Source organism: Poecilia latipinna, unplaced genomic scaffold, assembly GCF_001443285.1.
Source record: "Poecilia latipinna isolate Pla-1442-1.1 unplaced genomic scaffold, P_latipinna-1.0 Scaffold374, whole genome shotgun sequence".
NCBI classification, from domain to species: domain Eukaryota; kingdom Metazoa; phylum Chordata; class Actinopteri; order Cyprinodontiformes; family Poeciliidae; genus Poecilia; species Poecilia latipinna.
The window spans coordinates 283551-304203 of NW_015112990.1; the positions used below are offsets into that span (position 1 = coordinate 283551).

General features: G+C 36.6%; 2 protein-coding genes across 3 annotated transcripts; both read left to right on the forward strand.

The window, feature by feature from the left end:
- The first annotated feature begins 860 nt into the window (after positions 1-860).
- pde12 (phosphodiesterase 12) lies at positions 861-7951 on the forward strand. Its single transcript, XM_015036635.1, has 8 exons — positions 861-1730; positions 3010-3428; positions 4424-4529; positions 4936-5080; positions 6189-6267; positions 6730-6852; positions 6933-7138; positions 7214-7951. Exons 1-8 carry the CDS (start codon positions 1168-1170, stop codon positions 7331-7333), a joined length of 1761 nt encoding a protein of 586 aa, XP_014892121.1. The 5' UTR covers positions 861-1167; the 3' UTR covers positions 7334-7951.
- A 2162-nt stretch (positions 7952-10113) lies between these two features.
- Positions 10114-19685, forward strand: gmppb (GDP-mannose pyrophosphorylase B). Of its 2 annotated transcripts, XM_015036641.1 has the most exons (10): positions 10114-10235; positions 12308-12497; positions 12590-12670; positions 13197-13245; positions 14283-14425; positions 15304-15462; positions 15665-15743; positions 17943-18070; positions 18149-18331; positions 19035-19166. In XM_015036641.1, exons 2-10 carry the CDS (start codon positions 12369-12371, stop codon positions 19164-19166), a joined length of 1083 nt encoding a protein of 360 aa, XP_014892127.1. In that variant the 5' UTR covers positions 10114-10235; positions 12308-12368. The 2 variants fall into 2 exon arrangements, with proteins under 2 accessions (XP_014892127.1, XP_014892129.1); XM_015036643.1 differs by lacking the exon at positions 10114-10235 and having other exon boundaries at positions 12369-12497; positions 19035-19685.
- Positions 19686-20653: the final 968 nt, after the last annotated feature.

The following is a 20653-nucleotide window of genomic DNA, read 5'->3' on the forward strand; positions in this document are numbered from 1 at the left end:
TTAGGGAGGGGTAAATCCCTCACATGGTTATTAATTTAGGTTTTTCTTATTTTGGCACTCTGTCAACCTCAGGTTTCACATAATAATGATTCTTAGTATCATTTTCCGACCCTCGGGGGGGGCTCCGGACCCCTACTTTTTATGTCTAGTTTCCTATGCAAATGTCTTATTACACTTTAATGAAGACAAATTAATTTACAACAATCTTTTCAGAAAGATATGAGCTTGTTTTCAGTCAATAATTACTTAATATTTATCATTTAACTATTTATTACCATGTTCTGCATTTGTTTACAAATAAAACAAACACGAACAATTCACATTCAACATTATGCAATATAAAACTTTTGCTTGGGAGCTATTCTTCTATTACACCTTTGTCCCATCCAGTTTGTCCAGTTCTTTCTTTGTCTTTCGTCGCTGTCTTTTGTTTTGAATAGTGTTCATTTTGTCCACTGTTATTCTATTTGTGTTAGTTGTAGTCTCAGAGAATATGTAAGTTTTTCTATAATGTAGACTTCTTAATTACTACTTAATATTGATGAAAAAGTGCTAGTTCCGATGGGAGATTATTTTTCCAATGTTATATGGGAAATAAGATAGGAGGACTGATTTTTTTAGGCAGATCTGATACTGTTGCAGTAATCAATGCAACTAAAGATAAACGTAAGACATGACCCTCGCCATGAAGGTCACGTTAAAAAATTAATTACTTGCATGTCTGTTTCAGTCTAATTTATTGAGACAATAAATTATATTATTGTCTCAATATATATTTTTTGTATATTGCCATATTTGTATACAACAATATACAAATATATGGCAATTTGTATATTAACAAATTGCCATATGTTATTATACTTTTGGCCAGTGGAGGTGCTATTGGACGAATGGAGCTATCTGAAAAACACTGACATACAGAAGAAGTAGCTCGTTAAGTTTTTAAATACCGTCTTTTGCTAGTATTAATGCTTATCTTTATATGCGCATTTTTGTTTTAGAACTTATGTGTTTATGTTTTAAACACTTTAGTGGAGGTTAATTTAAATTGCTCATTTATTGGGCGTTTAGCATCGGGCTAACCTGCTAGCTTTGTCTGCTTCGGTTAGTTCTTCTTCTGCTGCTGATATTTTGGGGTAATTTCCTCTTCCATCCTCCGAGGGCTTCATGTTGAAGCACCTGTCCGCTGCCTGCGCTTTGCTCCCCCGCTGTCTCCTCGCTTCCTCTCCGCGTACCTTTAGCAGAGCCAGCCGCCTTCTCGGTCGGATGGAGGCGGCCGTGGTGCGGTGCCTTCCCGGGGAGCCGAAGCTCACTATCTCCTTCCTCCTGGAGGACAGTCAAAAACACATGCTGCGGGACCAGAACGAGGCGCTGGGGAAGGTCCTGACTCGGATCTCCAACTCAATCGCCAAGAACCAAACAAAGGCGAAAAAGTCAAAGAAGAAGAGGGATCAGCAGCCAAGCGAGGCTGCGGAAACCGCCGTGGTGAAGCTGTTCTTCAGGGGGGACGAGGTTCCCGACACGCTGCCAAACTGCGAGGCTTGGCAGGACGGAGCGGTGCTGCAGGTGGGAGAAGTTAAATACAATGTTCAGAGGAACGCTCCCACTTTCACCACAGCTGAGCTCCCAGTGTCCCTCATGGCAGGCTTTCCAGTCTGCCCCAAGCTGCAGGTGGAGTTTGGGAACCTCCAGGACTGCGAGTTTGTGTGGTTCAAAGAAGCAAATTCAAGGTAACTGTGGATTGTTGTTTATTTCACAACAGTATTGTTTAAAAGACTGGGTCCGGTTTAATCTATTCATTAAAGCGGCCAGGGGAGCACTTTTGGCCCTTGAAATGATTTTGTTTGGCTGCAGAGTACAAGTCAATAATGGTAACTATTTGGCCACTGAAATAGAATAAACGTCCGATTTTCTCTTAATAAGGCAACAGCCCGAAGCTCTTTTATGTTTTGGATGCTTAACAATATGCAAGCTTCAGAAAAGTTGAGTTTATCGTTGAAAGGTAGAAAAGTTGTCATAGGCCTGGACACAACTGCCATGGGCCTGTCACAATAACACATTTTGTTGGACTATAAACTGTCCCAGAAGTTATTGCACTAAACATTAATGTTGATTTGAGATCATTTACAAGCAATATTAAAAACATTGCTTTCAAAGATCAGTAAACTCAAAAATCAATAATGAACTAATGAACATTTAACACTGAAACTGGAAGACATTTTAAATAAATAAAACAACAAATGAAATTAATTATGAAGTCTGTATGAACAAAACTGTCCTTCAAAAGATGTCTAGTTGAGATCAAAGCACCAAACTGAACATTTTTATCATCCAGTTTTTGGTAGAAAGAGAGAAGAGGAAAATGCTAAATCATACAGATGGGAATTTTTCTAGCTCATTTTAATTGACCATGCAATTAATCGATTTATTGATAATTGTGACAAGCCTACGCCCAACACTGGAACTGTTTATAAACAAAATTTTAATTCTCATATCCTGACCCAAATACTCATTGCTACAAGGAATGATTTAAATAAAAGCCACTTTTTAAAAACTTTCCACTTTTTCAGAAAAGAAAGTAGACAAATAAAAATCTGATTTGAAAAAATAAGAGATGGAGCGAGCGTATGTTTTCTACACTGACGTTCCTTCCTCCGGGGGGTGAGGGGGGGCGCCGATTTATGTTTTCGCATCCACCTGAATAATGTGCAGTTGCGCCACTGCTACAGATGTCAACATCCCTTAGAAGAAAAGGAAAATCCACACATTTTATTGCTGAATATTTGCATATTTATTAGATTTGTAACCTAAAAATGGAAAGAAAATTGTTTCTTTCAGCACAAGAACACATTTTCTATATTATATATTTATCAAAAATTAAAATAAGTATTTTTTCTTAAAGATCATGTATTATCTTTTGATTGTAAAGGTTGCAGATGCTTTGACTAGACCGTCTGTGTTGTTGTTGTTGAATCGTCTTCTGTCCCTCATGTTTGTTTCTAACTTCAGTCCTAAAGACTCTCCGGCTCCAGAAGGCGGATGGACGCAGGTCGGATGCGAGCGAGTCCTCGTCCCGTCCAATCAGGACATCGGCTGCAGGCTCAAGCTGCGCTGCACTCCCAAAGATGGCAGCCGCACCGGCCAGGCCAAAGAACTGGTCTCTGTGGCAACTGTGGAGGCAGGGCCGGGCGTGTGCACGTTTGACAACCGCCACGCGTACACGTTGAGGGCCGCGGCGTGGCCCGCGCTCAGGGTGGTGTCCTACAACATCCTGGCCGACATCTACGCCCAAACGGATCTGTCCAAGACGGTGCTGTACCCCTACTGCGCCCCCTACGCCCTGCAGCTGGACTACCGGCAGAACCTGGTCAAGAAGGAGCTGGCGGGCTACAACGCTGACATCATCTGCCTGCAGGAAGTGGATAAAGGTGACTGCAGCTCCAAAACTGAAGATTCACCAGTTCATTAAACATTACAATCCCCAAGGAGTTGGTCCACTTTCAATTAAACACTAGAAAAGGAGAGTTTACTAAACACAAGAACGATGAGATTTCTGTTTAATAAGGCTTGTAGTTTGATGTCATAATTCTTTCTTTCTCTTTGTTTCCTTCTGTCTGTGTTTCTTTCGTGTCTTTCTGTGTTTGCTGGTTTAATTTTTTTCTCGTTTCTTTCATTCTTTGTTTTTCTTTCTTTATTTGTTTCTTTTATTTCATTATTTTTCTTTCATTCTTTGTTTCTTGTTTCTTTCTTTCTTTTTGTTCCTCATCTGTTTTCTGTTTATTTGTTTGATCGTTTCTTTTATTTCATTCATAGCTTTGTTTCTTTCTTTCTTTCTTTTTCTCTTTCTTGTGTGAACGGGCTCCATCCATCCATCCAGTTATTTTATAACGTTTCCACCATTTTTGCAGGTTTTTTAAAGTATACTGAAATTTTTCCTTTGCCTTAGATTCAAAATGAACTTTTTATTAAATGTATTTATACCTTATTTTTGCGTAAAGAAGGCTGTGACCTCTGACCTCTCTGTGTTCATAATATGCTGGTCTTGTTAGGTTCTACCTTTTAGTTCTATAGTTTTCCTGAATTTTGATTTATTTTATGAGATCAGCAAAAACAAGTTGTTGCACAGGATAATTTAAATCTTGGGGAATAGCTTGATGTTGTTGCTCGATTTTAAAATAAATGTAAATTTACAAATGAATTATTTTATAAAGCTTCTTCAAAAAACTAGCATCTACAAACTTATTTGTCCAGATTGAAGCTTTTGATATAAAAATATAGCAATTTAGATATTTCTGGATGGAATTTAGTGAGTGTAAAAAAAATAATTTTTCCAGTTTCAAACATTTGACCAAAACATTTATATTAACAGCTTCAATATAAAGTTTTTAATAGATATTAAGTCTTAATGTTCTGGACTCTTCAGGCGTGTTTGTGGACAGTCTGACTCCGGCGCTGGATGCTTTCGGTCTGGACGGCGTTTTCAGGCTCAAAGAGAAGCAGCATGAAGGACTGGCTACGTTCTACCGCAGGTTAGTCCAGAAGAAACTGTAATTTAATCCCATTAAAGGTTATTTTTCATGCATTTGGATTAGCTTCAAAACCCAGTTTCAGTATTTCTTCTCTTATTAACTGGATTCATGTGGAAAAATGCTCGGTCCAGTTTATCTTTTGATTTTTATTAAACATCCAACTGGGCCAGAGGTAGGGCCGGGTGATATGCCTTAAAAATAACGTATCGGGGATTTTCAGACCAGATTTGATTTTAATAAATTTTATAGCTTTATTTTCTTAAAAAAAAAGAAAAAAAGAAAAGAAAAGAAATTATAATGGAGTTATTGGTAATGGAGCCAGTAGAATCTGTTTGTGTTCAGTCTGGTTGTTCTCACTACTGCCCCCTGCTGAGCTGCATGCTAATAACACCCTGCTGTTTTTCAGGTCAAAGTTTCGCCTGCTCAGCAGTCATGACATCATGCTGAGCGAGGCCCTGACCTCTGACCCCTTACACTCTGAGCTGCTGGAGAAGCTTTCTGCGAACAGCGACCTGAAGGACAGGATCCTGAAGAGGTCCACATCACTGCAGGTACAGCTAGAAACTGGCTGCTCATGCAGTCGGCATGTCTTTTTGTGACAGATGCGTCATAAAATTACTGCTTTTGCAGCACCTTTTTTTCAAAAAGTTGCATTTTTTCTTCAAGCTTTGTTTTTGTCATAATGTGGTCTTACAAAAAAAGGTTAATTTCCTCATAACGTTCCCAAAAAAGATTTAACAAAGTTAATATTTAAAGTGCAAATAACTTTGTCAAGCACCTCCTAGGCCTGGTTGATGAATCAATTTTATCCATTTAAGCAATTTTTTTTTTTTTTTTTAGAATTAAATTTTTGGAAAATTTAGATTTTTTTCCGCCAATGCTCTCCTTAGGTTTTCAAAGTGCAGTGATGTCATCACGCCCAGGGCGGCCATCTTGTTTGACAGCCATGTTTTACAGATTCTACAGATTCAATGATAACTCGTATTACAAGGAGACAGTGGTAGAAAATGAAAAACTCCAATGCAAAAAAATTATTATCCAAGCCTTTTCTTATTGAAACAACATTTTTCTTGCAATTTTAAAATGTTTTTTCTGGCCTGTCATGAAAACAAATTTTGCTGGATGATAAATTGTCCCAGAAGTTATTGCAATAAACAATAATATTGTTGTTTTGAGACCATTTTCAAGTAATATGATGGTAACGGTACAATAATGCAAGAACACTTTCTCAAAGATCAATAAACTTTAAATTCTGATGAACATTTAATACTGGAAGACATATTAAATATCCAAAATAAACAAAACAACAAATAAAATGAATTATTAAATCTCTGTAAACAAAATTGTCTTTCATAATAAGGATTAGTTCAGATTAAAGCATCAAATTAAAGCATCAGATTGAAGAGAAAATCAATAGAAATGGAAATTATTGATTTATTGCGCCAGCCCTAAGCAGTACTTTAATGTTTTGTGGTTGTGAGTTTCAGTCATGCTTTGCTAAACATCGCTGTTCGTTGCCTGATGACTGGTGAAAATGTCAGTCCAAGCAACATTTGTGAGTGATGAGTGAATTTAGCTGTGATTGCAGCTTCCTGCGGGGACTGGATGTGAGCTCACTGACTGCTGGGCGGTTGTAGTCAGCTTTCATGTCCTCTGCAGGTCTCTGTGCTCGAAGACCTGGCTAACCCAGAGAGGAAGGTGTGTGTGGCCAACACTCACCTGTACTGGCATCCAAAAGGTAACAATTATTTTACTTATCGATTATTCTGATGAGTAATTGGATTTTAAAAATGGGCACATTCTGCAGATTTTATACATTTAAGCCTTTTTATGCAATATTAGAAATACATTAAAAGATCCAAGTAAATATAAATAAGAAAATAAACATTATTTATATCATTTGTAGCAAAGGACACCAACAGATGACACCTTCAGCTCCTTCTGCTTGATTTAACATCAGCACAGTGTGCAGCTGATTTGTTCATATATTTATTTTTATCAATAATTAGGTAGTAAAAGGTGTTTAATGTGATTTTGTGCTGAATTTGAACCAGATGAGGCTAAAACTGACACTAGAGGAGTTTTGTAAAGAACATAGTTGCAGACATTGTTTTTTTTATCTTAAATGCAAAATAGATTTATTTTTTTGTACAGTTTTGAGTTAATTAACCTTTAAACTGAACCTGATTTCATGCTGAAGGCGGAAATGTTCGCCTGGTCCAGATGGGCGTAGCTCTGCAGCACCTGAGCCAGGTGATTGCTGACGTTGCACCTGGAGCACCACTGGTCTTCTGTGGTGACCTCAACTCCACTCCAGACTCAGGTAACAGGTCAAAGGTCAGGTTGCTCCATGTCTGGTCACCAGAGGCTGAACTGATCTGCTGGCTGATCTCGTGTCTCCAGGTGTGGTCCAGCTGCTCAGCGAGGCGGCGGTTCCTCCGCAGCACGCGGATTGGAGCAGCTCGGGTCCAGAGGAGTCCTGCTGCATGGCGCTGAGCTCCACCTTCCCGCCGCTGCAGAGCGCCTGCGGGCAGCCGGCCTACACCAACTACGTGGGAGGATTCCATGGCTGCCTGGACTACATCTTCATCCAGCCGCAGAGCATGCAGGTAGCTTCATGCTTTTCCTTGTTCCATGATGATTATTTTTACCTTTACCTGAACCTGACCTGATTATTTTTGCAGGTGGAGCAAGTGATTCCTCTGCCCAGCCACCAGGAGGTCACCACCCACAAGGCTCTGCCCAGCGTGGCTCACCCCTCCGACCACATCGCGCTGGTTTGCGACCTCCTATGGAACTCGTGACCTCTGACCTTTTCATTAAGATGCTTTAACTTCCTCCTGCAGATGAACACGACGCTGCCTTTGAGAGACGTTGCTTCCCCAGAGATCTGTTGGACTCATGAAGATGTGGTTCAGTTCATTTTGCAGTTATTTAATTGTCAGCACTGATATTCAGCGCTCAGTTTTAATTAAAAGCACTAGGAAGATTATTTTACTTCGCAGCAGTTCCAACAGACTGAGTTACTGTTATCACTTCTGGACAGAATTAAAAGGAAACATTAAGATATTGTTTATCATGAGATTATTATTATTTTTATTATTATTATTAATGATGCCTAATGCTGTTGCTCTGTGAAGTTCAGATTAGGGCTGGGCGATAAGTCAATGTTATCAATTAATCAGATTTTGAAGTTAAAATTTTGGGAAAATCTGGATTTTTTTCTTACCAATGCGATCTTTGGGTTTCCTTAGTTCAGAGTGATGGCGGCCATATTGCATGTTTTACAGCTCTATTACAAAGTATTACAGTCAAGATATGATTTTTTATTTTTAATTATGAAAATAGTTTTACAAGCATGCAGTCGTACAACAATAGTCAGTATAATGCAAAAATAAGGTAGTAATTTTATGACAACTCCAACATGAAAAATTTAAATTTAAATTGGGAATGTTGAGCATCTTGTGGAGTTATACTTTGGTTTAAGTTTTACAAATAATTAATAAAAAAAAATACTGCTAATGCGTTAAATAATAGTTTAAATTATTTTTTCGATCTGAGCAGCTCATGTCCGATTCTGAAAACTCTAGCCAAACTTTTTTCTCATTAAAAACTTTTTTTCTTGTTCATTTTTATATGTTTTTCTGATAAAATTGCATTTTTATTCTGCTAGCCTGGTCCTAATATGCCATCATTCAACTCACTGAAACGATGATAGAAACAAAACACTGTTTAGAAATACTTTCTCTCCTGTGTAATTAATTAAGAAAAAATAGATTAAAATCAGATCTGGTATGAAAGAAACTGATTTCATTTTTAAGCCATATTGCCCAGCCCTGGAACAGATTGACATTCAGCTCAAACTCCTAAATCTTCATTTTTATGTTTCCTTAACTCCTTAAGAAGCAGCTACACTGTTGGAACCACAAAAACAATGTTTAATTGGGAATTAATGCTATGAACCATCACAAAGTGGCATGACTGCACAGAGGAAGGAAAACTATGTTTTTCTTCAAATACTTTTGCGATGAACTGTAAATGGGAATTAATGTCCTTATATTGTAACTCAGAATAAACTGCTGAAGTCTCTGGTTGATGTGCGAATTGATTGGAACGAAATGAAAAACCAAAATCTGTTCATTCCCTGCAGGGAAACACAAAGACGCCATGATGGATTCATACTATCATTTGGGTAGTTCAGTTATATCTTTATTTCATTTACCTTCTTAATTTGAATGTTTATTTCTTTATTGACCTGCTGGGTACACATTAACACAACTTTTTAAACCATAAATATATGAATGTAATGCAGATAAATAATAATATAAAGAATATTTGTAAAGCGTAACCGTGGCGACAGTGTATTGTTTTTGCAACTGGGAGCAGCTGTTTAGTTTCTGAAAGGTTCAAGTTATACCTGAACTACGACCCCAAATCACAGTCAAGAAGAAAAGAACCAAAGTTCAAACCATCATCTTATCCCCTACTCCAACATCTCTCTGCCTGGCATCCTAACTATCCAACCATGCAAAGACTAAATAAGAGCAGCAAAAGCAAACTAAGTGAAATAGCAGTGTTTACCAACAACTGATGCCATCATCCAGGACATGTTGCTGTGTTATATCATCTCTGCTGCCCAGAAACTGAATTGTTGGCATGAAGCTGTCATGCAGAAATTATCTTTAGTCAGAGGCCTACTCAGATTCATTGCCAGATTGACTGCTACTGGAGATCCTTCCTGCTCTCAACATCACCACCCACAACAACTCTTTGAAGATACTTGGATGGTCAGAAGTACCACTACGTTTAATTTCCTTTCGGGATAGATAAGGTTTTATGTCGTGTTTTATAAAGTTTGAATTAAATTCTGTCTTTTAGTTTCGCAGCCTGAACGCAATCCTTTCTGGGACACATTAAACGGCAAACTACTGACTGATTTAACGCACAGTCATCTGATCTAAAATGATTTTACAGCCAGAATACAACAGTCAGGTCGGTCAGGATTATTGTGACGCTCTGTTTCAGCTGTAGTAAAGTTACACTTCGCCTTTAATTTTCCCTTCTCGCCACGCTGTTTTTCTCTGATTGGTCAGAAGGGTGAAAGAGGCGGGTTTAAGTTGTTTGGGACATACCACAATTTGTCATTAAATGGAAATTTAAAAAAGTCTAAATAAAAATGATCGAATAGTTGCGACACGCGGAAACTAGATTCCTGTTTATTTGCCTTAAAACAATAATATATTTATTTATAGAGTTAAAAAATTGTTTAATTTTGGACAAATGGTTAAGTTTAACATCCCTGACTCGGCAACAGAAGTAAAGGATGGCCACCAAGTTAGTCAGAATAACGCATAAGAACCGGAAACGATATGACCTGACTTGTAGATTTTTTCCAATACATTTTAGATTAATGTAAAACGAAGCAGTGGTGCGTAGTATCCGTTATAAATTATACATGTTGACAACAAATCTCAAATTTGCATATTTAATAAAGATGGTTAGCGGACTTCAACAGATATTTTTCCGGAACTTACCTTACTTTTAAAGTTCTCACCGGATGCTGAATGTGTAACCCCCGACTGTTTGAACGCAACTCTGCTGAACCGGAAGCCAAACAAGGTATTCGGGTTTGAGGAATGTTACGTGTCATTTTCAGAGTTTCAGTCATTCAGAAATCTCCTGAAGTGCTTCAGTAGTTAAACCCCTGTAAGTTTTTTTATCCTCTTAACTTATTCACACACAATTAGATGCTTAGGAGACTGTATTAACCGGCAGCTAGGCCTCGGTTTGTGGTCTTTTCATGTAGATAAATTGAGCTAAACTAGCTAATCTGAGTTCAAACACCATAAAATGTGAGTTCATATAAGTCTTAAAATCTTTTATTTTATTTTATTTAATATCGGATAAACCGTAAACATAAAAGTTTCATAGTTTAATCTCCACTGTTTATGATTAATTATCTGTGTTTGCTGAAACTGTTAAATTAGTTTCTGGTGTTGTGCAGAAATTAGTGTCCAGTTTGTTTCGGGTTGTTGTTAGGCTTTAAATATTGTTCATCTACGATTTAAAATATGTTGCACATCCATTAGCTCTGTTTTATAAAACCGAAACGATAATTAAAGCCAAATATCGTCTTAAAATATATTAGTTATAAACCATAAAATTACTTTAAGGGGGGAAGCAATCCATGAAGACCATTAAACGTTCTGGTCATTAAAGTTCTGCCTGTTTTTATATAAGTGTAAATTAAGGATTTATCAAGAACAACTGCAAAAAAGAATGAAGATTCTACAAATCCTTACAAATAGTGTTTTACCTTTATTAAGTTGAGCCATTTTTTTTATTATTATTTAAAAGAGCTTTTGTGTCATTTATACATCACAAGTTTATTTTAAGTGGAACTTCGCTGACGGATCTCTGACATGATCTGATGAAACTGTCACACTTTGAGTCAGCAACATTTACTAAAACAGATCCTGATAAATAGATTAAATCATGACACTCGAGGTCCCACTTTAGCCATGAATGTCTTCATCAACTGGGAAACATCCTACTTAAAATAATTTTGATATTTATATTTTTATTATTAATTTAAGAAACCTTAAAGGCTGTTTAGGAAAGTTTTAAAACATTTTTGTGGAGAACCATGTTTTTGTGCCAACCCATCCTCACCCTGAAGTATCCTCATACTTCAGGTGTTCAGATCAGTTTTGTAGCATTTCTATTTTCAAAATTATATTTCTATAAGCTGCTGCTTTGAACAGCCAGAATTTATTTTTAGTTTTTAGTCTGGTATCCTGCTTCAACAGATCACATGTTTAGAGATCAGAGCAATGATGCAAATATATTTGAAGAGTTTTAATTATAACATTTACCATTTCAGACAAATATTTCCTTATTCTGGTTAAAATAAAAAGCAACAAAATGTTTGTCTTAGATTTTCTTAGATTGTCTTAGTTGTTAAAAGCAGTTATTTATATTAGAAGTCATCAACTGACATGATTAAAATATATTATAATTTTATTTGTTATGGATGTCTTTTTATCTGTTTCAGCAAAGTTCAGTCCAGTTTCTGCATCCCACCTGCAGCAGTTATTCTGTAAATGTTGCTAACTTTATTATTATTTATTAATTAGTTGGAGAAACGCATCATAATGATAAGCAGCAATTTAATTGGAAAATAATTAATCCTACCCAGAGGTGAGGAGATTAGCCAAAACTTGCACTCACATAAGAGAAGCATCACTTCAGCATATTTTTACTCAAGTAAAAGTAAAAAGTAACTGACCAAGAAATTACTCAAGTAAGAGTAAAAGTGTTTGGCTAACTGAGTAACTGATGAAAACAATCATTTATTTTTTAAAAATTACATATTTACCGAAGTATAAAGTTAAGTGGAATTTTGATATTTTAAGGACCAGAATGATAATAATTCATGTAAGTAAAAAATAGTTTTTCCAAATCAGTTTCTTTCAATATAAAACTTATGAACTTTAACAGAAACTTTGTCTGTCTGGTGGATTTTTGGTTAAAACATGTTTGTTTTTCATTCAGTGGGTTGAAAATCCAGAAATTTTGCTCATGAGTAAAAATACTTCATAATAAAATTACGCAAGTAAAAGTAAAAAGTTCAGCGTAGTAAACATATACATGAAAGTACATTTTGTTTTTCAAAACAGTTGATGTATTTGAGTAAATGTAACTATTTAGCTCTGATCCTGTCATTTGAGCTTGTGAAGGTTTTAAAATCATATTTGTAACGTTCCTCTCCTCCGCAGGCTGCGCCGCGCTGTTGATGAACTCTTTCCTCCTCTGCTTCCTGCTGCTGACGACTGAAGGATGAAGGCTTTGATTCTGGTTGGGGGCTACGGGACCCGGCTGCGGCCGCTCACCCTGAGCGTCCCCAAACCGCTGGTGGAGTTCTGCAACAAGCCCATCCTGCTGCACCAGGTGGAGGCGCTGGTCAAGGTGAGGAGGAGCTGCGCCGAGTCTGCTGACGGGTTCATGATGACCCTTATTGATCGGTCGCCGTGTTCCTGCGTCTCTGTGCGTGTTTGCAGGCCGGCGTGAACCACGTCGTTCTGGCTGTCAGCTACATGTCGGAGCTGCTGGAGAGGGAGATGAGAGTCCAGGAGCAGAGAGTGAGAACATTAACCAACATGCAGAGACTGCAGCCCAAACAGGGCTGGAACGATTTATCACGATTGATTCATTATTAAAATAATAATTTAGCAATAAATCACCCGACTGAAAACTTTTATTGTCTAGTTTTTGGTAGAAAGAGAGAAAAGACAAAACGTTAAATCATACAAAAGGAAATTATTAAGTTTGTTTTAGTTGTTAATGTGATTTATTGCTTTTTGTGTCAGACACCCAGAGCGGTATTAAAGCCCTAGTTTTAAAAATGTAGAAATATTTTGCTTTTTAAATGAAAAAACATTTTTTGTGTGTAAATGAAGAGTTTTAGCTTCATCTGGTTCAAATTCTGTAAAGAAAATCTGCTGTTAAAGTATCCAGTTGATTGGCTCTGACTTGTTGACTTAAAATAACATATTTTACATGACAATGAAATAAAAATAACAAAATCTGTTTTTATAAACATTTGAATCTTTGTTGTTCTGTCTGCTGCGTCCTGATTTTTATTTCTGTTTCTGTTTCTTTGCTCAGCTCGGGATCCAGATCTCTCTGTCTCATGAGAAGGAGCCTCTGGGAACCGGTCAGTACTAATAACTTGTCTAAGCATTTTAAATGGACGCAGTTGAACAAAAATACTTTACTGAAGGGGAAATTTCTAATTTGCTGACAAATTGTTCCATTCAAAGTGTTAACTATTAACAAATACAAATATTTATGTACACAAGCCTGATACAAGTAAGTTTAAAATAAAGTAAATAAATAAAAAGAATGTAAGTGGAAATATGCTAATCTGTAAAGAAATCTGCATGAGTCCAGAATAATCTGAGACACTTCAAGTTTAGATTCCAGAATATGTACAAGAGGTTATATTATCAGATGAAATGTTGGTTTAAATTTATTTTCTTTATATACAACTGTTTATTCTTTTATTATTATTCTATATTATGCTTTGTGCAATAAACTCAAACTGATAACCAAATGTAAATCCAAAAACTCTCAGATGATCTGTACCTGGAATGTTTTCACTCCTGTTATTAATTGAAAATGTAGCCGATTGTTATTATTTATTCACTTGAAGTAAATTTCATCCACTTGTTAATCCGCTGGGAGAAACATAATCCTTGTTTCTGATATAATTTTGGTTCTGTAAAAGAGTATTATTTCTTTTTACTCACTTTGAAAGGTGACTAGATTTTATTTTAGGCTATCAGAGTAAAGGGGTTTGAACATAAATGCCTGCCGCACTTTTCAGATGTGGACCAACAGAAAAGATTTGAAGACAAAGAGTAGATTTTACCTCACCTTTTAGTTTTGCATGACTTTTTGTTAATGCATCACAGAAAACTTCAGTAGAATTAACTGAAGTTGGTTCCGTCTGCATGATGCTGCAGTTAAACTCATTTTTAGGTTAAAAACTTTACGGTTCCTCCAAATGCTTCATATTTCGACTCTAGAAGAATCTGCTGGTCTGCAGGAATTCAGCAAAGATTTATATCAAACAAAAGTTCAGTAAGATGCATTTTGTTCCCACATCCCCCTTAAACATCTCCATCTGAGTTAATCCTGCAGATTATCCTCGTCTCAGTCTCTGATTCCGTTGTTTCTGCTCGTTGGCAGCCGGGCCGCTGGCGCTGGCCCGAGAGCTGCTGAACGTCGACAACGAGCCGTTCTTCGTCCTGAACTCGGACGTCATCTGTGATTTCCCGTTCAAAGATCTGCTGCAGTTCCACCGCAGCCACGGCCAGGAGGGAACCATCGTGGTGAGAAACCGTCAGAAATGGGTTCAGTGACCCGAAACCAGGCTGGGAAACATCCAGCACAAGTCACATGAGGTTCAGGAAACGGTCAGGAATCAGTGGGGAAATTAGTTCAGAATGTTTCAGGTTGTAGCAACCTGTTGGATTTAAATCTAAGCTTTAAAAGTGGTAATAGTTTAAGACGTGTTGTAAAATTTAATGTAATTTCTTCCTTTTGTTTGTGCAGCAGATTATAAGACCATGTTTATTGTTAATAATCAAAAATATAAACTCATAATATTATTAAATTTTATTTATAAAATAGGGATATTTGAAGTAAAATGTGTTTATTAATACTGCAGAATTTATAAATTCATTTAAGTTAAAATCAGATTTTAGAGGGAAAAATACTGAAGCATTTATTTATAATCACTTTAGTGTTTATAAATATACACATTTTATTTATAAATTATGTCTATTTTATAAATACTACAGGTTAACTGTAGTGTTGTTACCCTGCTTTGAAGCTGCAGGGAAACTAAATAATGTGTTTATTATTACATCATAAGTGCAAAGTTTAGCAGTTTTGCATTTATTTCTAAAGGAAGCAGATTTGCACATAAGCTAAAAACAAAGAAGGAAACTGAGAAATAAAATCAAAACAGATTTTAGAGAAAAATTTGAAATTTAGATATTTTTACTTTACTCTTCTGACTAGATTTGGACCTTAATGTGCATTTTTACCCAAAAACAGAAAAAACAGAAAAAAAACAACATTTAGGTTTGGTTTGGTTAAATAAAAACAGATAAAGATAGAAGAATGAAGCTTCTCTCTTTGTCATGATCTCTGATCTGAAAATGTTGAACCCAGACGAATGAAAATGTGAAACGTTTGTGTGAAGGTGACGCGGGTGGAGGAGCCGTCGAAGTACGGCGTCGTTGTTTACGAGTCGGAGAGCGGCAGAATCCAGCGCTTCGTCGAGAAGCCGCAGGTCTTCGTCTCCAACAAGATCAACGCCGGCATGTACATCTTCAATCCCAGCATGCTCAGCAGGATACAGGTGATTATTTACACCATGAAAAAGAGAAGTGATTCCCACAGAGACTCTGAAACCCCAAGAAGCTGCTTCCTGCTGAGCTTAGAGAGTTATTAACTTTTCTAGCAGAAAGATGAATCTTGTTTCAGTGAATAATTCAGGGTTTTCTTGTAAAATTGAACTTGAATGTTTTCTGGTTTATCTGCTGTGATGCGTTTGTGTGCAGCTCAGACCAACGTCTATTGAGAAGGAAATATTTCCTGTCATGGCGAGAGAGGGGCATCTGTACGCCATGGAGCTGCAGGGTAAATATCTACTACACTTTATTTCAGATTTAATGCCATTTTTTTCTGTTTTATTTTCTTTTATGTTGTAATTTTTTCCTTCCTCTTTTTTCTTTTTTTTCCTGTCATTTTTTGTTAAAAAAAAAAAAAAAAATCTGTTTTCTTTTTTTGTTTTTACTTAAAATAAAATCTACATCTGCAAAAGGTAACAGGAAGACTTTATATGAAGGAAGGTGCATAAGAAATATTACTGTCATGAACATGAAGGATTCTTCATGAATGTTTATGAATGTTATGAAGTTTCATTTGGTGAATAATATTTCTAATGCAAAATCGCATAAAAGTGTCATTATTTATAGAATAATGGAAAGTTGACACTTTTAATGGACATTTAATGCAATTAAAGTTACCTGAAAATATTACTTTCTTTTTTCAAGAAGGAAATATGAAAGCTGTGGTTTAGTTTGTCATTCAGGAGGAAAACTGAAACCTCCTTTCCTGCTGCTGTAGCGTCAGAGTAAGAGGAAATATTTCTGGAAAAATGACTCGATGTGATTTTTGCAGCTCACAGCTCCACCAGACGTAAGTGTTTGGATCTTTTCTCACATCCAAACTTCTGTAGATCTGGAGAGGAAATGACTGCAGACAGATTGGAATATTTGAGTTTGAAAAGACAAAAATGTGCTAGAAAATGATCAAACATTTTCTTGAATTTCTGAATTTGAAAACTTACTTGAAAAAAAAATTTGCTTAATCTCAGGATTGTTTTTGAAAACATTTTGAAATTTTCAAGTTTGAAAAGTCCAAAATTTGCTTTTTGACTTTACAATCTCAGAGATTTCCATGTTTGTTTGTTTTTTTCAAGAAAATGTCTGAATTTTTCTAGCAAATTTTTGACTTTTCACACTCAAATATTCCAAGTTGTGGCTCATCTGCAGATCAGCTGCCCTGATGCTGGAGCTTTTCTGCATCCTCTCTCCTCCCTCTAGCCGAGCGGATCAACTAGCCCAGCAGACACGTCTCCCTCCCAGTAGACAGACCAGTGCTTCCAGTCTCTCTTTTACTGTAATCACAGTTTTCACCCTGAAGTTACCAGTCCTTAGTGATGTGTTGCCTCATTTATTTGGGATAAAATCAAAATTTTACCAGGCATTTAGGTCTAATTTCTCATGTAAATATGCTTGTAATAAGACAAAAGTCACTTGTAAGTAACTCTTCAGCAATATATGAAAGTTTGCTTTAAGTAAATAATTCCTTAATATTAATGAAAATTACTGGATCCACTGGCAGATTATTTTTTTCATGAAATAATCTGCCAGTGGAAGTAGCACTTTTTTATGAATATTGGGGAAATATTGACATAAAACAAACCTTTATATCTTTCTGAAAAGTTACCTGCAAGCTTCTTTTGTCTTATTTAAATGTACTAAGATATTACACTATAAACCAATATTTGGTAAGATTTTGTGTTTTTGCAGTGCTGATGAGTTCGTCTAGGGCTGGGCGATACGGCTTTAAATATATAATCAGATTTGATTTCCAATTTTAATCAAGTTTCTTTTTTTCACGTTTTTGGCTAAAAAAGAAGAAATTACAAATGGGAGAAAATATTTCCAAAAACTGGCTCTTATTTCAATCCTGCCTGTTAGAGAACATTAGCGCCAGGTTATGGTCATATTTGTTTAATTACAAGAATAAAATCATAATTTTAGCAGAATAAAGATGCAATTTTACCATAAAAACATCTTAACAGTTGTTTTTTTGGGGCGTGTGGAGCTTGAATGTAGTTGTCGTGATTTTTGGTTCTTTCTTTGTTTTTCTCAATCGTTTCAAAGTCCATCTACTGATATTCATTTGATGCCAGTGTGTTAAAATATTAAGTATTTATATTAATTATTATCTGCAAAGCTTGTACCAAAGTATATCTTCACAAGATGCTCAACATTTCTCTCTTTTTTTTCTGTCAGAGTTCTCATAAAATTACTTCTTTATTTTCCTAATATAACTTTAGTTCAACTCTATAGTTGTTTTCTTGTAATATTATGACTTTATTCTCATAATTTAAAATCCCAGCCTGGCCCTAATGCTGTTATAGAGTTGATCTGAATGCAAAGTGTAAATAAACAGAGGCTGTAACAAGATGGCCGCCCTGAGCCTCCATGCAGATCGGATCATTTCTCTCATTACCGACCCGTTGGGTTTGTTGTTTGGCGCCTGCAGGGTTCTGGATGGACATCGGTCAGCCAAAAGACTTCCTCACAGGTATGTGCATGTACCTCCATTCTCTGCGACAGCACGCTCCCGAGAGGCTGCGCACCGGACCCGGTTTCCTTGGCAACGTCCTGGTGGTGAGTGCGGCTCGTCCACGAAATGAGTAATAAACAAACCACAGACGTGACGGTTAAGAGGATTACGTTCGTCTGCAGGACCCGACGGCGCAGATCGGGGAGAACTGCACCATCGGGCCGAACGTCACCATCGGCGCCGGCGTTGTGGTCGAGGACGGCGTCAGGATAAAGCGATGCACGGTGCTGAAAGGGTCCAGGGTCCGATCGCACTCCTGGCTGGAGAGCTGCATCGTCGGGTGGAGCTCCTCCGTCGGCCAGTGGGTGAGTCCCGACCAGCGCCGATAAATATGACATATTATCCTTACTAACGGAGCAACGCGATCCAAGACGCTGCATTCGGCCTAGAAAATAAAAAAAAAATTAAAAAACGAGGAAATTTCTGTGTTTGATAAGTCAAAACTTTGTTTGAAAAGCTCAGAAACTTTTAGATTGATCTCAGATATTTTCAAGAAAAAAAAATTGGAAATCTCTGAGTTTGAAAAATTGAAAATTTGCTAGAAAAAACACTCAAATTTTCAGATCAATCACAAACATGTTGAGAAACAAACATGGAAATTTCAGAGTTTTGAATATCAAAAATTTGCTAGTAAAACAACCTTGGAAATTAAAAAAAAATTTAAATGATCAATTTCTGAAACTCAGAAAATTCCTTGATTTTTTTAAATTGTTTTTTTCCACAAAATTCTTCAGAATAATTTCAAAATTTTGACTTTTCAAACTCAGAAATTTCCAAGTTTTTTTTTTAAACAAAATTTCAGATTTTTATTTTCTAGCAAATATTCGACTTTTGAAACTCTGAAATATTTAAGTTGTTTATTTTCTGACATTTCTGAGATTAATCTAAAGCTTTCTGAGTTTTTTGGTGAAAATGTTTTTGTTTTTGTTTTTTGTTTTTTTCGATCCCTGATACGCCGTCATGTAACTCGGTGTCAGGCGCTGATTTCTTCTGTTTCCGGGTCGTCAGGTCCGAATGGAGAACGTGACGGTGTTGGGGGAGGACGTGATCGTAAACGACGAGCTCTACCTGAACGGCGCCAACGTCCTGCCTCATAAATCCATCAACGAGTCGGTCCCAGAGCCACGGATCATCATGTAGCGCCACCCGGAGGCGGGCGGGAGGATAACACCTCAGCTAACTCTACTAACTGAACGCCCACGTTGCCTCGGACGAACCGACAAGTGGAAGACGAACAACCAAGTTTATTTTTTTGTTTTATTTACATTTAATTTGGACTCGTTTTAGCCCTGCATGGCTGCAGCTTCCTCTAGACAGCAGGAAGTTCTTCAACGGGATGGACGTCTGTGTCCCGCTTGGAGGAAAACTGGTTTGGGTTGGTGCATTTGGTAGGAGGGTAGAGAGGATGATGGGTTTATGGGTGAACATTGCTACTTAGACTTCATGCGTTCATACTCTGTACGGCCTCTGAAGGATCAAACAGCAGCTCACTGCTGAAATCATGACTGTTAACGGTGAGAAAGTTTAAAAACTCATCAAAATGTGAATTTGTTATTTTTCTGTCAGCTGGATGAATGTAAAGAAACAGAAAATCTCACATCAGAACTCTGGAACCAACATCATGATCCTTCATTTAGATTAAAACTTATTGTTACTCAACAGATTTTCTCTCTTTTGCTTCAGAAACGAAGCAGTTTCTAACAGGATGAAGCAGATTTTCAGCAACAGTCGGTTTGTGGCATCTGGACCTCCTGAAAACTATCATGTTAATGTTTCACTTCCCCGAAGGCGGAAAAATCAGATTTATTTCAAGAAAACCAGCAGAGGAGAGGAAAAAACCTTCACTCTGTGTAAAACGTTAAATTAATGTTCAGTAGTTCCTTAATTAGGTCAAATCATTGCTTTTCAGCAGCGCCTGCTAAACAAAGTTAGTTTGTGCATAATTAAAAAAAACAGACATTTGGCTTTAAAAAAAAAATTCAGAATGTGATATTTTATGAATTATAGCTCCAAAACGTGACGTATTAATGTGGATTTAAGTGTATTACAGACGGCAGGTCTGTTTGGCACATTTCAGTTTCATGAAATTCAGGAACAAAAAATGAGTCCAATCAAACTTTGAAAGAAATATTTATTTTAAAACCTTTTTTATTTTGAGAAATATATTTTTAAAATGAATTTATTAACAAATATTCCAACAGATTAATTAGTTATTTTAAAAAAATTTATGAATTTACCTTGAAACTTGCTGTTAATGACTTCACTTATCTTGTTTTTCTTTTTCTTATTGTGCATCTCTTTATTATTCTGTTAATCCAATTCATTATTTTTTTAATTAAAATTTAAAACATTTTCTCTCCAGCAGAACGTGTTTCATTAGGAAAGAAAATCAGTTTTGGAATCCGTATCTGATTTTTAAAAATTACATGAAATATGCCAAACTGACCAGACGTACTTTAGTTAAACACATCTTAGAAAACTCATGTAGCGTTTCTAAGTTGTTGGTTTAAAGCCCAGAGAAAAACTCTGAGCTTCATGTGAAAAATGCAGCAATGTTGGAAAATTTCCTCAGTTGGATTTTTTTCTAAGCAAGAAACTGAAAACGAACAAAAACATGACAGTCGGTT